The 18,370-nt window shown below is 39.9% G+C and overlaps 1 protein-coding gene across 4 annotated transcripts in view; it reads left to right on the forward strand.

The window, feature by feature from the left end:
- The first annotated feature begins 9,348 nt into the window (after positions 1-9,348).
- SLC24A2 (solute carrier family 24 member 2) overlaps positions 9,349-18,370 on the forward strand; it is a 282,668-nt gene continuing 273,646 nt past the window's right edge. For all 4 annotated transcript variants that reach the window (XR_008376001.1, XM_053571778.1, XM_053571801.1 and 1 more), the window contains exons 1-2: positions 9,349-9,521; positions 11,402-12,482. Coding sequence is in view for 3 of the 4 variants with exons in the window: in XM_053571778.1 (XP_053427753.1) it covers positions 11,553-12,482 (930 nt within the window). In the remaining variant the exon portion in view is untranslated. The remainder of the gene's footprint in view (positions 9,522-11,401; positions 12,483-18,370) is intronic.

An 18,370-nucleotide genomic window follows, 5' to 3' on the forward strand; every position in this document is an offset into this window, starting at 1 on the left:
GGGAGACGATAGAGATGGTAGCTACAGAGGTGTCATGTGTATAATTCTAATTGTTCCTAAAGATGATAAAACCAGAAACAGGAAAAAGTAAGCAAGAATATACTTTTTAGCCATAACTGAAGTAAGATTCAGAAAGAAAGGGTGTACCTTATTCCAGAAAAAAAAAAAAGTATGGCTAGCTATAGGTATAGCTCCTCAGTGAGGCTTGCCATTTCTGTTACAGAACTTTAAAATAATGAAAAGAATGAGGTATAGGAACAGAAAGAGCAAGTGAAATAAAATTGAGAATACATTTTTCTCTGCATAAGCAATCCACATGACAGAAGGAGGCAGTGAAACAGTGTCTACACTTATAAAGTGTCCATGTGTGTTATATAAAGGATTTGATCAAACTTACTGTTCATATTTAAAAGCAAAAGAAAGATTTATCAACATGAAATATCTCATAGACCCTCCTTATAAAAATGACTTGATAATTAAATCTGGCTAACCAAGATATGAATTAATACCAAAACCATATGAATAAGGAAGTTAAATTTTGTAAGAAGTAGATGGAGTATGCAACTTACGGAGTATAGGACTAAGGCTAAATATGGCTGCAGGGATTATTGTATTCTAGACAATAGGGAGAGGAATGTACCAGGAAGATGAAGTTCATAAATGGCCTTGTGTATTAGCAACAAATCAATACTATTATTTAAAGTTGACAGATCAAAAATGCAAATGTAATCATATGATTATGCAAAAAGAACAAAAGAAGGAAAATGAGGAAGCATTAAAAATATAAATAACATTGAATGAGATAATAAATTTAACATAAAAGATTTCAAACAACTATAAGTAAAGGGGTTAAACTAAGTGATATTTAATCTTAGATTGGATTTTTAAAAGATCCAATTATATAAAAAAAGTCATAGCCTCAAGGAAAGAATTAGTTCTTATGGAGACTTTTGACCCACAGAACTAAGAAATAATAGTTCTACCCTGTTTTTAAAACACACAGTTGGTGGTAATTTGTTATGTAATAGAACTAACAAAGCAGAGGTGTGAGATGGGGCTGAAAACAGGAAGCTTGACTGAAAATCTTAAACTGTGTGATTAGATATTAAAACACCCTTCCCTTCCCATGTGGCCAGCAGACTTCCTGGCAGAAGGCTGCATGCTGACTCTCTGGAGAAGCTGAACCAAAGCTGAAGTCCAGGGTAAGCTACCTCAGTCTATAAATGGAATAATGAAACTCCTGCAGCCTCTTGTCTAGCTCAACTCTCATACTGCTAGCAGCAATGCACAAACACCCCAGAGAGGAGCTTGGAGGATTCCCTCTGGGAAAATGAATCAGCTGAAGAGAAATTATGTACAGATATTGACAGTTGTGATTTTAGCCATGAGATGGTTGAGTCTTCACCCCATTACCTTAGAGTAAAGCCCTCTACTTGACAGGTCAACACCAAACAAGAGCTTTCCATTAGCCTCATTCATAATTATTAATAACAGATACCAAAGATCTCCAGACATTTTAGAAAGGTCTGTGATATGAAAACCAGATGAGAACAAATAATAAAAAGGAACTTACAAGGGGCGGTGCACTAGCCCCATATGCCGGAGGTGGTGGGTTTGAACCCGGCCCCGGCCAAAAACTGCAAACAAAAAAAAAGGAACTTGTAGGAAACAGAAACTCTAGGGAGCAGAAGAAAATGTGCAATATGCTATAGTAAATATTCTCATTCATTCAAAGACATTTATTGAATATCTACCATAGTGGGGACTCATTGTTCTAGACATTGAACACAAAGTACCGAACAAAACAGATAAAGTCCACAGCCTTAGGAAGCTTACCACAATATCTCAGAGATACAAGAGAAGTTACTAGATGGGAAACTCTATATAAAAGAAATATGCAAAGAACAAGGTGGAGCTTTTTAAAAGTTAAAAATGTGATAACAGGCTTGGCGCCCATACCTCAGTGAGTAGGAGGCCAGCCACATACACCAAGGCTGGAGGGTTGGAGCCTGGCCCGGGCCTGCTAAACAACAATGACAACTGCAACCAAAAAAATAGCTGGATGCTGTGGCGGGTGGCCTGTAGTCCCAACTACTTGGGAGATTGAGGCAAGAGAATCACTTGAGCGGAAGAGTTTGAGGTTTCTGTGAGCTCTGATGCCACAGCACTCTACCGAGGATGACATAGTGAGTCTCCAAAAAAAGAAAAAAACAACCAAAAAACGTGATAACAAAACTTCTTATCACCAGAAGGGTTAAATGATAAAGTTGACTGATGGACTATGGAGAAAAGAAAAAATATTAGAGAACACCAGGTAAGGAAGATCAATATCAAAATAATAGGGATTCCAGAAAGAAGAGGGAAATGAAGAGAATTATTTTTTAAATATACAGAAAAACAAACTTCATATATATGCATACATATGAGTTTCCAGGCAAAAAATAATGAATGAGAAAAGATCTACTCAGAGGCACATTATTATGACGTTTTAGAGCACTGAATAAAAAGAAAAAATTTTAATCTTCTCAAAAGAAAACCAGATCCCATCAGAAAAGACCAGGAATTCAAACAGCATCAGACTTCTCTACAGCAACAAGGAAATATCAAAGACAGTGAAGAAAGAAATCCCATAAGGATTAGAGGGAAGACAATGCCTTATCTAGAAATTTACACCAAGCTATACTTTGAATAGACAATGGGAGTAGGATAAAGACATCAAAGACATACAAGGAATTTTTTTAAATTCTTCTATGTCCCCTTCTGGGGGAGAGGCTGTGCACAATAAGCCAAGGAGTAAGGCGAGAAGACTCAGGAAACAGGATATTCATATAAACCAGAGACACAGGGAACTTCCAGGGTAAGGGGCACAGGGCAGGCTCGAGAGCTGTCAACCCCTTTGGTGACAGGAGGGTCTGGTCTCCAGAGTAACATCTTCTAAGGAGAAAAACAACAAACTGGGAAATCAATTGACATTTTTGAAACATTAAGGAGAAATGTCTGATTCTATCAAAGAGTTTGTCATGAAATAGTATACTATGCAGCTCCACTGATGATTATATTTACATAATTAAAGGTTGTAAATAGTGACTATTTATTCAAAATGGTGATATTAACTCTATTGAAGGGATAGGGAAGGAGTGTGCTGAGATGAAGCTTTCAGAGCGGGAGTGAATTGGGAGGTGGAGATATGTTGTAAGACGAAGAAGTCCTCCTCTTCCATGATAGGAATTTAATAGCTAACATCCAAATCAGAAAAATCAAGAGAGAACAAAGTGACCCTGCTACTTCAAAAGATGGCAATATGTACTAGGAAACAAAAGCTTAAAAAAAAGAAAAAACAGTTAAAACTTTTTAACATAGTTGCCTTTAGAGACCAGGAAGCAGGATTTGGGTGGAGAAACAATTGCCAGTCTTCGATGTGTTTTACAGTAATATTTGGATTTTGTGAACGACCCAATATGTATCACCGGTCTTCCCATCTTGGTTCCAAGCTAATTGAAAGATAAACAAAAGGAGTGGCGGGTGGAAGACAGACTGTCACTATTATTACCAATAAAGGCCGATTTGGGAACTTGATAAAGACTTATTACCTGGAACCCAGTGTTGAGCCAAGGAAGTCTGCCCATGAGGTACTGGGAGAGCAGGACACCCCTGACCACACCCACCACACACACGCATACACCATGGGGTGGACGGGAGGAAGCTTACTCCAAATGAACCCTTGAGAACTTACCACCATGGAGCTGGAAAGATGATTAGTGACACATTCATTTCAATGTTATAAACTGAATAATTTTAGTACTTTTATAAACTCAAATAAAACAAAAATTTTATTTCAGCATTCAAAAACCATAGCTATAGCAGCACATTCCTTCTGGCTTGTCCTCCATCTGAGGCTCAAGGCACATGGCTCCCCTCTCCTAGTATTTCAATCTTTATTTTATGTTGAAATTCTGAGCCATAGATAGGTAGAAAGAGGATGGTTTAAGAAAGAGGGCAACTGGAACACAATGTTTTTGAACTGTTAATAAAAAGTGCTCCTTGCTTGCCTTCCATATGGACTGCCCTGACTCTGTCCCTCATCCCGAGCGTGCCTTTTCCCAAAATAATTTAGCCTTATTTCTTTGTTGATGTGGTTCTGAGAGACAAGGGGGCACCCTGGAGGTCACTCAAAAAAGTCTCTGCTGAAATCAGGAAGACAGCCAAGGTTTTAGAGTTCACATCCCTTGGTGAAATCGACAGACCACACTCCTGCCCTCCTCCAAGCCCTTGCCTTAGCACCATGCCCTATCTGGGTGCTCAAGAGCAAAGAAGCTGAGCAGGTGTTACAAAGAGAATCTTACACTGGGTCTTCCTGGGCATTTAAGATCAGAAAAATTTCTGTTTATATTGTAAAAATAATATACTTTCATTACTTCTCACCTCCTAAACAAATAAGAAGAAAGAGCAATAATTTGGGTGTGGTACTTTAAGTACTATTGCAGAAACTGCTGTCAAAAGCAAAGAAGCCTGTACTTGCATCCCTCAACCCCACAGATTTTCTTTTCTGCTTTTGTGGTTCTATCAAACTGTGGAAGGGGAAAACTACTGGCCATAAAATGAGCCAAATGCAAAAGAAAACAAAATCAGCCCAGGTTTGGAGACCTGAGGAGAACCTTTTTATAGAACACCCGGGATTGTATTTTGATATTTACACCTGCGGTTTTTAAGTAAGCAAAATGGGTCCTCTTAGGAAGTAAACAGCTATCCTAGATTGTGGGCCAGCTGGCAGTGGAAAAAATCTATAGGAACCCCTAAGTATATAATCTTAAAGGAAAAGTGTAACTAACTCTTAGTTAGGCAGGAAATATCATATACTATGAGGAACAGTAGAAAGAGCTTGAACTTTGGAGCTGAAATAAGATTCAAATGAGAGCTGTTTGACATACAATAAGCTACTTAACCTTGCTGAGCCTCAGTTTGTTTATCTGTGAAATAGGAGTAATAATAATAATAATAATAGTGATAAAAGTCCTGAAATTGAAGAGAGATAAATGAAAACCGTAGTTCATGGTAGATGCATCATATGTAAGTTCCCTTTTTAAAAATTCTGTTGCCCATTGTGGTAATTATTAATGTTGGCCACTGAATCTTTCCATTCTCTTCCCAAGCACAGTGCAGCTGCATTTTCTTGCTCCCTTAAAAATAGATATGGTATGGTCGTGTGATTTGTTTTAGCCAATAAGATCTGGGCAACACTGATGCTTTGCTCCCAAGCTAAAGCTTTAAAAGCAAATTCAGGATTTGCCCTGCATCTTTTGTCTCCATAACAATTGGCCATGTTCCTTATAGTTAGCAGCATGGGGTCAGGAATGAGGATGACACAGCAAAATTCACAAAGGACAGGTAGTGTGACAAATTAAAACTTTGTTGTTTTAAACCACTGTGAGTTTTGAGCTTTTTCTTACTGCAGCCTAACCTACATCTTCCTGATTGACTCACTTTCCTCTAGGTAACTGTGTTTGCCAGCATCCTAATTCGTTCCACAGATACGTGTTGAACAAATGTCCAGTACTGCCCTAGATGCTGTGAAATGCATGATACTGATTCTTGTGATGGGAGGAGCTCACGGTAAAGGGAAGAGAGTAAAGGTTGTTGTCAGAAATTAAAAAACAAAAATGTTCACAGTTTAATGTCTAGTTGGAGTCAAGGTTGGGAACTACTGCTTTTGTGTACATTGAATCCTTCACATGTGTCCTCATTTCCTACAGATTTTAATAACAGAGAAGCTGAAGACTATAATAAAAGTCAGAAACAAAAGTCAGTAACATGTTTACTGACCAAGTAAACATGAGTACTGTACTTTATTTTGTCCCTAGGTTGCCCACAACTTCCTGGCTGAGCTATATTTCTTTTATCTCCTCTTGTGATGATTTACTAGATTTTTTTTTTCCTTTAAACTGAATATCAAGTCAGAAACAATATAAAATTGCTAATCATTACTATGATTCTAGAGCTATTTATCTTTAAAAAAAGATCCTGAATGTAATGAATTTCTAATGGTGGAATTATAGGCTCAGAGCCTTGTGGGGATGCCATTTTAGATGAGGGCAAGTAGTTGTTCCAACCCCATTTTTAATCATATCATCCCTTTTCTCTATAAGAATGATAAAAAGTGCTTAGCATTAACTAGTTTGGCAGTTTTATTTTTAAAATCTTTTATTAGCTTAAATATTACCGGGTGATTTTTTAAATTTATTATTTATTTTTGAAAGCCTCTTCTCCAGAATTATAAAAAGAGCCATTACCAATGACTCCCCAAACCTCTGTGTTCATACAAATCATACAGTTAATATAAAGGTAAACATGATGCCAATTAATGTTTACACTTGTACAGATATCTTTAAAATAAGAAATTATTATTTGTATAATAACTAATATAAAGAGACCCATTGATTAATATACTTCAATCTGTTAGCAAAAGAGTTGGTCAGTGCTACTGTTTAAGAACTCATGATTTAGTCTTAGTAAAATTTCTCATGAATTCCTCTTTCCTCAAGACCAGGCAATAAGGTCAGGGAATCTGGAAGACCTACAGGTTCATTTCTTCTACTGCTTTCATGTTGTGTGACTTAGACAAATAGGCCATGCCTTTCTCCATTACTACCATGATGTCAGTTCTAGCCTCCTCAACTGTCATGGTGGTTGATTGCCCAGGTGTCGGTCAACTGCCAAAACTTTAGTCCAGTGGATCTTATTGACATGGCTTTGGAACTATGTGTCAAATACACATAGCTAGCTTGGCTAGTTACTCACCCAAGATTTATTTCCCCCTTCTCTATTACTAAGAGAACCCTGATGTTCTAAAAGGTGACTATGGGGCGGCACCTGTGGCTCAGTCGGTAAGGCGCCGGCTCCATATACCGAGGGTGGTGGGTTCAAACCCGGCCCCTGCCAAACTGCAACCAAAAACTAACCGGGCATTGTGGCGGGTGCCTGTAGTCCCAGCTGCTCGGGAGGCTGAGGCAAGAGAATCGCTTAAGCCCAGGAGCTGGAGGTTGCTGTGAGCTGTGTGAGGCCACAGCACTCTACCGAGGGCCATAAAGTGAGACTCTGTCTCTACAAAAAAAAAAAAAAGGTGACTGTGAACCCACTTAAAATACTCTTTACATTCCTTTGCAACTAGGTATGACCATGTGATCAAATTGTGACCAGTGAAATGTAAATGAAGTTTTGACAATGTCTCTTCCTAAATAAAAAGGCAAAACCTAGCAAGGAGGGCTTCTGCCTTTCACCCTTCATCCTTTCCTTTCTTCCTGCCTGGAACACAGATGTGATGCTGAAAAGAGACAACCATTTAGAGGCCATGAGAATAAAAGTCATACATTAAGGAAGACAGATCAAAGAATTTATGTTCCCTGATGACATCACAGAACTATTGTACAAACCACCGACAGTCTGTCTACTTTTACTCTTCTTTTTACATGGGAAAAATAGACTCCTGTTTGGTTCAATCACTAAGGATAGATGTCTATTACAGGTAGCCAAGAGCAAACCCCAACCGATCAAACCTGCAGACTCTTGAAGACTTTATCTGGGCCTATTTCTCCTTCCCACCTTATCCAGACTCAGGGTCATCACTGGCTCATAGGGGGAGTTTGCTGGATAACATTTATAAGGATACTGGTAGGAGGATACATGTTTGTAGGAATGAAATTTTTAAAATATATTATAATCTTTTTCTTTAAAGCACCATTTTGTGCAAGATAGTCTTTCCCCTCAACCTACATAGCCAGAGTCATCTATTGCCTCAGGGAAGATTAGGATTGTTAAAATAGGAAAACAAAGACGGGGTAAAAGTAAAGCCTAACTTGTTGCCCAGAAGTCCAATTTGTACCCAAAAGCCAGAATAAATTAACAATTCTTTTCTTTTTCCTAAAACAGTTTTCAAATTAAAGAGTTGGTTCCCTCTCAACCACAAGTGATATGTTTTTATGAAGTTACAGACACTCCTGTTTCATGTGTTTGGTAACAATTGCAAATTCTCCCATGATACTCACACTGGCTCATCTCTGGTCATTGGGAGCCTATTTCAATTGTTTCCTGATGTTTTTGACAACATTTTAGCAGTAGTTGATAGATTCCTTGCCTTCTGAAAATATTTCCAGATAAAATGATATGATGTCTAGGATTTGCTTTGAACTGATGGCACGGGAAAAAGAAGTATAGAGAAAATACAATTGGCCATAAATTGATAATTGCTCAAGATAGTGATAGCCCCAGGGAGGTTCATTGTAAGATTTTTTTTACAATTGTATGTGTTTGAAATTTTCCAAAATAAAAAATATAGATAAAAAAGTTCATCCCAGAACCATGGTGCATGCCTGTAATCCCAGCTCCTGGGAATGTCGAGGCGGGATTTTTAAGTTCCCCACGTATCTCTTGACTTCGGGCGAGCAGGCGGAGGTATGGGAACAGAGGTGTACTCTTAAATCAGAGGTCATGAACTCTCGGGGTATAATTAACATTACCCCCATACTAAGGGCATGAAGAAACTTTCTTCAACGGGTGGACAAAAGTAGGATGGGTGGGAAATGCTGAGAGCTACAGAAGTTTCACGGGACGGGTACCTCCTGGCAGCTGTGGTGGTCAACTCCGGGCTGGGTCAAAGTCTTCCCTCCATACTGTTCGTATCATCTGTTGTGTCATCTTCTCCCACTCTGTCCCCAATTCTTGCTTCTAATCGCCAAAAGCCTGATTCAATTTCTGTGGTCAAGGGGATCTTGCTTTCCAGACAGGACAGGAAGGAGCTCTGGGCTGGACTCTGACAGGAGTTCTGCCAGTGACTCGAAATGGCACTATATCTTGGGTCTCAGTCTCATCACCCCTGAAAGGAAAGGTCAGCCTGTAAGACTAAAGACCTAGGGTCGCGACCCTTCAAATCTGAGACTGGAGAAACCCTGGACCACAACAGCCTGTCCTACAGGCCTCGGTACCTTTTCAGAGAACGTCTTTTCCACCATTACACATTACATCGCCTCCTAAAGAAAGCCCAGAGTGCTATCACTTTTTGAGATAATTGGAGGGGCGGTGCCCGGCAAAGATGACCCCAAAGTTGACAGTACTTTCCGGCTGTGGGAATCAGGCGCTTGGCCGACCTGTGCGATTTCTCCTCTCTGCCCTTGCTCGCCTGCAGATCCTGACCCCGTCCTCACTGCAGAGAGATTCCTGAGAGACGGCTGCCAGCGTCGCCTCCGCGCCCGGGAGGCGTGGAGCAGAGGGCCCCGGAGCGCGCAGCGCCAGCTCCCCGCGCACGGCCGAGAGGGAGGGGCCGCCGCGGCCGGGCAGCGCCAGACGCGGAGCGCGGCTCTCGGCGGCTCAGTCTCCTCCCGAGCCCAGCCCCGGCTGGCGGCAACGGCGGCCAGCACGAGCCGGAGCCCCGGCCTCAGAGCGGCGAGGCGGAGGGCCGGAGGAGGCGGCGGACCGGAGCGGCGGGCCGCGGTCCTGCCCCGGGCGAGCGCTCATCCGCCTGTCAGAGCCCGGTAAGTGCGGCCAGTTGCGCCCCGCCAGCCGCAGTGGCGGCGGTGGCCCAGGTGGCCGCTGTCCCCAGATCCCGGTTGCGCGCATCCTGATGCTGTGCTGCAGGCTCACAGGTGTCTCCGCCGAGGACGTGGGCGCCCCGGGCCCCGCTAGGAGTTAGCCAACTCTCTCCGCTCCGGGGCGCGGTTTCTGAGGCCCCGCCTCTCCCCCGGTGCTGTGGTTTGGAGCTGGGGGCGCGGGGCAGGGCCTGCAATCGGGGAAACACGCCGGGGGCTCCTCTTCCCCAGCCGCCCGCAAATGACCCAAGGAGATGCGGTCCAAGCGCCTCCCCCAAATGCATCCCAGCTGCAAGCCCAGCTCGCAGGTGGGGCGTCTGTCCTTTAGTTTTATTTTCCTATTAATCCACCCGGGAAAGTTTGAGACCACGCAGGGCAAAGTTGGGGCACGGCTGGGGGCGAACTTCGCCTGCTCAGGCAGCAACCAGGGAGCGGGCGGTGGGGTTTGCAGGGCGAGCCTGACTCAAGCTGGAGACGTTCGTGCGCCCCAGGAGTTGAGTCCGTCTCTGCCGGCCGGGCACTGTGACAGCCCCCTGCGCAGTGAATCGCTTAATCGTTGTTCCTACGCGTGTACATCCGCAACCACCCGGGGTCTCCGTGATGGGTTCCGTTTACCTCAGGAGCAGCAGCGACTCAGCCTGAGCTGACTTGCGTGCGGTTGCTCTGTTCTGCAAACGTGAGCTCCAGCTAATCGCTGTGTTTAAGTGGCGTGGGTTTAATTAGCTTATTTTACACCTGAGATGCTCTCAGCGAATGCCTTTAAAATAAAATCATTGCTATAGAACAGCACAGCATTTTTAAAGACAATTGGAAAAGAGGAAACTGCACAATACCAGCTGTGTGTTTGGGTATGTTGCCCGACTCCTGGGTGGGATAGAGCATGAAAACTCTGCTCTGGCTAGTCAGCTATTCGAGTCCGTGTCGGGGCTACTGGGGGCAGATTTTGTGGACAGAGGTACTGCTGCAACTTGCATCTTGTTTATGAAATACACATTTGTTCTCTCAAAATAGCCTACTTGTTACATCACTGCTTTGGGAGTCTGATTTACTATGCTGTCCATTTTAAATACGACTAAAGGTTTTATTTTTTGTTCTTGTCTTTTAATGCTTTAGCTGAAAACAGTGTCTAGATATTCAGGGAAGACAGCTTGCGCATGTCTCCAGAGGATTCTTTTCTAAACTTAAATTTTTAAAGGGCTACTTTCTTGCATCTGATAAAGGAAAGGCTTTTAATGAAAAATATGATCCTGAAATCACTATGTGTCTAGGAAAAGAACACTCTACCTCTTCCAGCACTCCACCTCTTCCAAGTGATAAATTAAATCAGAAAAAAATGGGCCCACAACTAGGAATTATATAATTGGGCTAAAAGTAAATACATGAATAATTGTTGGTTGTCAAGAATCTAGATAGTTCTGGGAAAAGTAGGATCTTTTTAGCCTTGGAAGGTTGTCACATGATTGAAGGTGAGCTAATTGGATAGATTGTATGTATAAATTTTTCTATTCTGACATGCATGTACATTTTCTACACCTAAAATTGGATTTACCAAAATATATATTTGGGTTTGTACATACATGTTTGTAAAGCTTACTGATGCCACATTCCTGGTGCTACATATGTTTTAACTCATCTTAAAGCAATCCTGGGTAATAGGCACTGTAATTGTCCTCACTTTTTAAATGGGAAAACTGAGACAGTGGGGAGTTACTTACCCAAGATCACACAGCTGCAGGATATGACTTTATGATATGTGCAAAATTCTTTTTGTAAAAAAAAGGCATGATTTTATGATTTACTTATCTTTGTTTTTATTTTTATTTAAGCATAAATGATGAAAATTTCCTGTGACGCATAAGAATCACTGATTGTGAAAGTGCCCATATAAGCACTGTTAACTCTAAACTCAGAGAAACTATGAAAGAACCATCTGGTTGACTCTAATTGAAGACCACCACATCCACCAGAAGACCCAGAATGGATCTGCACCAAAGCACCACCATCACTTTTCTGGAGAAATGGTGTTCAGAGGAGACACTGTCCAGCTGCAGGAGGCATTATAATGTCAAGAAAAAACTGAAGATTGTTCGAATCTTAGGCCTTTTCATGGGCCTGGTAGCCATTAGCACTGTCTCATTTTCAATCAGTGCCTTTTCTGAGACAGACACACAGAGCACAGAAGAGGCCAGTGTTGTAAGTGGCCCTAGGGTAGCACAGGGTTACCGTCAAAGAACTCTCTTAGATTTCAACGACAAGATTCGGGATTACACTCCACAGCCACCTCTTCCTAAGGAAGGCAAATCTGAGAATGGTACAGACCATGCCCAAGGAGACTACCCTAAAGACATCTTTTCCCTTGAGGAGAGAAGAAAAGGTGCCGTTGTCCTCCATGTCATTGGGATGATCTACATGTTCATAGCCTTAGCCATCGTCTGTGATGAGTTCTTTGTCCCTTCTTTGACTGTTATCACTGAGAAACTGGGCATCTCTGATGATGTGGCTGGAGCCACCTTTATGGCTGCAGGGGGATCAGCCCCAGAGCTTTTCACATCTCTCATAGGGGTATTTATTGCTCACAGCAACGTTGGCATAGGCACGATCGTAGGTTCAGCAGTATTCAACATCCTCTTTGTGATTGGCATGTGTGCTCTGTTTTCTAGAGAAATCCTAAACCTGACATGGTGGCCGCTCTTTCGGGATGTGTCCTTCTACATCGTTGATTTGATCATGCTGATCATATTTTTCCTGGATAATTTTATCATGTGGTGGGAAAGCCTGCTGCTCTTAACAGCTTACTTTTGCTATGTGGTTTTCATGAAATTCAACGTCCAGGTAGAAAGATGGGTGAAGCAAATGATAAATCGCAATAAAGTCGTCAAGGTGACAGCACCAGAGGCCCAAGCAAAGGTTGGTGGTGGTAGTTTTTTAATTTAATGCTCTTCTTGACCATAGTTCTGAATTATATTATGTCTTTGAGATCTACATTTTTTTAATATGATGGTGTTTGAAGCTATCGTGCCTAGCAATCTGCAGTTTTGTGATGGGCAGACTAGCATGACAGTGGAAAAAATAATTTGAGGTTATTTTTATAGGTGTTTATAAGCTCCCCAGCTACTTGCTTTGGAGTACAGCATTTGTAAATAGGTTACATAAGCATCCCAGAGCAGACTCAGCAGTTATTTGCCTCTTATTTTCTGAAAGTAGGCATAATAGTGTTGTGAGCAGTTTAATTTTCATGGGAAAGTGACTATGTCCCTAGTAAGTTACAGGGCTTTTTCTTTTTAATGGGCACGTGTCAGTTACCAAGAACCATCTCTTTGAAGATGTCTGGGTGGGCAGCATGTGTGGCTCAGGGAATAGGGCACCGGTCCCATATACCGAGGGTGGCAGGCTCGAACCCAGCCCCAGCCAAAAAACTGCAACAACAAAAATAATAATAAAAATAAAGATGTCAGGGAAAGAAAGTTTGTTTGTGTTGCCAGCTCTATACCTTCAAGTCAGCAGCCTCACAAGTCTGGTCATTAGAGTGGTCGTGGCCATTTTTCATTGTTCACACAATCGTATTTCAGATCACTTAATTAGGAACTAATCAGCATCTGTTGTAAAGAGAGTCATGGGCCAGCCCTGCCCCCATCTCTGTATCACAGTGGCTCATTTTACACGCCATAGAACACATGACCCAAAATATTCTTACAGTAGAATTTGAACACGTAGGTGGAAAGCAAATTGGTAAAGTGCTTAGAAGAAATTGATCTGTAATAATGTAAGCTTTTTAAAAAATAATCATAGGCAGCATCAATAAAAATGTATGCTGTAGCATAATGCAGTTCTGATTTATATCCTAGCAGTGAAATATTGTCTCTGAATGTGATTTTAAACAGAAAACCACCGTGTATACACAGACTTTTCAGGCTAGCATCTGGGAAAAATCTCATCTATGCAAAAAACAGATGTTTAAGTAGGGGGTGAGAGATTTTTGCCCAAAAAGAAAAGAAAAGAATGATATTAATTTAGCCAGATTTACATAATTCTTTTATAGTCAAGTTTGATGACCATCATTTTTGTAGCATCCATAAAATGGAAGCAATGTGCAGGAAAAAAAACACTAATAATATTTCTGTTTATTACATGCAAAAGAGAAATGTTTTGTATTGTATTTTTTCCAACATTTCACTCAGTGGATGGTTGTTTGCTAGAAACCATATTAAAACAAAATAAAAACTCAGAAAACAACATAGCAAACAAGAATTCAGGTGAAACAACTGAATATATTTCCTTCGGAGTATCCGAAAGGACCATCTCTGGAGCCTCTCTCTGCTCTTAGATAGCCAAAAGGAAGGACCCTCAAGCCCCCTCCTCAAGCCTATTTGGGTGGTTTCCATAAACAGTCTCTGTGTTTATTCCAATTATAGTACTGAACAATTGTCAAGGAAAGGCATATTTTTTAGAGGCAAAGAAATGATTTGGTGTCTTATAAACATCCTGGATACATCAATGGTAAAAAAAAAAAAAAAAAAAAAATCTTTTTGAGAACTCAGTCCTTTTTTGTTTTCTTACATCATTGGGGAACTTCATTAACTTAGACACAGACTTGGCTGAAGCTTATGTTGGCAACATTTATGAAAAGTGAATCTGCAGAGCAATCCAATGCTGTATGTACTATCCCAAGAGGATTTTGTATTCTGATTTTAGTGGAGGGTGGGGTGGGGAATGGTTTTATGCATTTGGGAAATAACTTTTCAATTCAGGTTACAGACTGCTTTTAGTCAGTTGTAAACCATTCATTAAAGTAGCCCTGGAAGGATCTGTACTTACTCAATTAGGTGACTGTCAGTGCCATTTTATGATAATTAATAAGTCAGCCTTTGAGCATGACATTCCTTAACAACTGTTATTCATAATTTTGTGTGTTTTAAGGAAATTTCAGATTTTCCTAAATTGAAAAGAAAGCGTAACTATCTCTCCTGTTTTTGATTCCCCCCATCTGTTCATTATGTTATTTTTCTTTTAGTACCAAATAGCTTTAATTTCTTTCATTTAGTTATTATTGTTTCTTTTGGCATTCAGTAGCTAAGTAGAACACAGGTATATCTTGTTTGGTATTCCTCAAAAATGCTAGAGCACGGTCATACATTTTTTAGGGGTAATGTGCATAATAATGCATGATTTCTCTTAAGGAAATTTCACCTTGCCACTTTTATTTTTTAATTATTCCTGGACAGTTTCTTTCAGCAATCATGGCCTTTAGCATATGCCTGATTTCAGAATCTTAGGGAGGTTTGCTCCCCAAGCACTGAAGATAAGGTGTTCCAAAGACAGGTGAGTCCTTGAGCGTGATCATCTAGTGCTGTGGTCTGAAGAGTTGCTTTCTGCCTGTGTAGCTCATTTTTTCTGCAGAAAGTAATACCTCTGATGTCATCAAAACACTTAGGAAAAAAAATCTAAACCAATGTGGCCTTCAAGGGAGTCTTCGTAGAGAGGAATGTGTTGTATAGGAAGCAAAATATTAAGCATATTTTCACGCAAAACCCACTCATTATCCTATTTGCTCAATTATGGGGCATGGGAATTAAGGGAAATGGAGGATACACATTTTAGATGTTCTTGTACAAATCATCACATTGTTTTTGCTACAAAAAATCATCACCTCTACCAGGCAGTGAAATATCTTTGAAACTGCTGACTTCACAGAGAAATTGAAATTCTTAGTTTGGTTTTATTATTGATGATGTATATCATGGGGTAACAGTGAAGTATGAAAAATAGGAACTTGCTTTTTCTTCATAGTTAAAGCAATAGTTTCTCATCTCATTTTATTTTTCTACCTTATGTGTTATTTTGTTGTATTATTACTATTTCTTCTGATGATACTACTACCCTATTTAAAAAGTTGTATAGCGTCACCACGTGGTAAAGGGACCCTGAGGCTTTGACTAAGAAAGAAAAAGGTTTTAGGTCCAGCTGTGTAATAAACCCAGTGACTTCAGAGAAGTCATTTAAACTCTCTGAGCCTCAGTTTCCTAACTGGAAAATCAGAAAATTGATACCTACTTCATAAGATTGGTAAAACTATTAAATGAAGAAATGAATGTTAAGTGACTGGCATGGTCTTTGACAAATGTGGGTTATGTGATAAATATTAATTGCCTTCCTTTTATGTGTTCTTCTTACATGAAAATTGAATCAGAGTAAATTATTTAGATTCAAGAATTATAAAACATTCCTTGAAGGCTGAATCTACTCTAGCGAATCATTAAGGAGGCCACTATACCCCTTAGGGTCATACAACATTTGTTGTCTTGTAATATTCATAAGTCTTAGTCCACATACGGTGAATATAGGCAAGCCAAATATTATTATAAACTTGAAGGAAACCTGAATGCCTCTTTTTGTCCTGAAATTTTATTACATGTAATTTTGCTTAAAATAAAGAAGCCATTGGCTCTATGGTAAGGAGAGACTTTTGTTTTCAGTGTGTTTTTTTAATAAATGCTAGGGCTCTCTTTGTAAAAAGCTCTCTATAGCTAGTTAGGAATAAATTTGAATTCTGCAGTTGCATTTCAGGACATTCGGTTCATTTTGCTGTGTGCCTGGCCTGGCTGCTGGGGTCAGGTGCTAGGTTGTCACTGGCCTGTAAAGCAGCTGTCCATGGTATTTTACTCCGTCTTAGACTTGGCACTGTAATCTGACAACAAGTTGGCCTGGTTCTAAGGAAAGGAATGATCTAAATAAAGATGCTTAAAGCTGGATAGTTGAAGAGCCTGATTACTTAATAATTTAGGTATACCTTGCCTTATTCAGTGTGTGGTCCCTGAAAAGTTGTAAACTGAGTTTTTTCCATTCAAATTATTATTGTTTTTAGGAAAATCAAATTTAAAACAATATTATAAATACTCCTTATAAAGTGAAGTATTTATTGTAAGGTACTAAACCATAAATAATTTCATAAGAACACATGTGTAGCCCCACATTTTCCTAAGACATAGAATCTATTATAAAACTCAACCTCTGTCCCCCTTCCAAGCCTAGTAAATAAATTAATGAAATTAGTGTGCAAATTTCAAATTAGTTTTGTACAAACTTCTCTATATTAAATAAAATAATGTATTACTTAATATGTTTGGAAACTAATTCCCTGTCTTTCTCAAAAGAAAAAAAAATTTAGGCATTAAAATTCTTTTTTGTTTGTTTGTTTGGAGACAGAGTTTTACTCTGTTCCCCTCAGTAGAATGCTATGGCATTATAGCTCACAGCAACCTCAAACTGTAGGGCTGAAGTCATCCTCTTGCCTCAGTCTCCCTAGTAGCTGGGACCATGGGCGCCCTCCACAGTGGTTGGCTATTTTTAGAGATGGAGACTCACTCTTGCTCAGGCTGCTCTGAAAGTCCTGAGCTCAGGCCTCCTGGAACACTAGGATTACAGGTGTGAGCCATCATGCTCAGCCAAGCATTGAAATTCTTAACTGACAAGATACCTATGGATATAGTGTGTGTGTTTATCTAGGGATAGAGCATGGTGTATTTTCGTTTGTTTTGTTTCACTCAGCTTATATTGAAAGAAAACCTACCAGTTGCTGCCTATGAGAGTGAGTGAGGCATTTTGAGAGATTCAAAAGGGCCCAGTGGATATTAATACACACAATTCAAATTGCCCTTGGCCATTCCCTTTGCTACTCTGGTCTCCCCTGGCAAGAGATGACCTAAACTTTGCAAATCCTTCTGAGAGCTAAGTGTCACCACATCCCTCCTTCTCTTTCTCTCTTCTCTTTCTCTCCTCTTCCATTCCTCTTCACTCCCCCCACCCCTTTTTTTTACATCCCCCTCTATGTTTAGTGAAACCAGATAATTTGTATTTTAACTTTAGCAAAGAATGAGATTGTTTTGTTAAGCTGCTCTCTGGTGATTGAGGGCACAAATACATCCACAATGTGAATTTGACAAGTTTCTTTTTTTCATTCTTTTATTTTCAAACTTCTTTTGTTTTATATAAGTCACTAGTAACAGGAACATAGCTACATTTTATTTAATTCAGTTTGACCAATGATCATTGTCTTCTAACTGGAAAGTTTAGTTTGTTTACATTGATTGTGATTATTGTTACATTTGGATTCCTTTTCATGGTGTTATTTTTATGCTTTTAATTTTTCTGGTCTTTCTGTTCCCTTCTAAAACTGTTTCTTGCCTTTTTTGGATTAGATTGCTATCTAAATCTGTTTGTCTCTTTGACAGTTTGGAATTTAAATATTTCATTTTTGTTCTTTTGCTGTTTCCCTTAGAAGTTTTAACCTGTATTTAACTTAATATAGTATGAAGTTTCTTAAGATTTTGACACTCTGGGTGACGCCTGTGGCTCCATGAGTAGGGCGCCAGTCCCATATGCTGGAGGTGGCGGGTTCAAACCTAGCCCTGGTCAAAAAAAAAAAAAAAAAGATTTTGACACTCCAACTAAACAACCTAAGTACCTTAGAATATTTTAACTCAATCACTTCTCTCCCATTGTATACAATTTAAATAAAGTCCAGAATTTCAGTTCTACCTTGGTGTTCTGTAACAGTTTTGAGGGAGAATCTTTATTTTTTAAACCCCACAAATTAAGCATTGTCATTCTACCATCAATGTTTTTAGATTTATCCACATATTTACCAATTTTTCCCTCTCCTTATTCTTTTTTGTAAATTAGACCTTTTAATCTGTTAATAGTAAATGCAGCTGATATTTATTTGCTTAGAGATCTATTTTACTTTTGTTCTTAAATATAGTTTTGGTGGGTAGGAAATTATTTTCTCATCCCACATT

The sequence above is a fragment of the Nycticebus coucang genome, chromosome 2 (assembly GCF_027406575.1).
Source record: "Nycticebus coucang isolate mNycCou1 chromosome 2, mNycCou1.pri, whole genome shotgun sequence".
NCBI classification, from domain to species: Eukaryota; Metazoa; Chordata; class Mammalia; order Primates; family Lorisidae; genus Nycticebus; species Nycticebus coucang.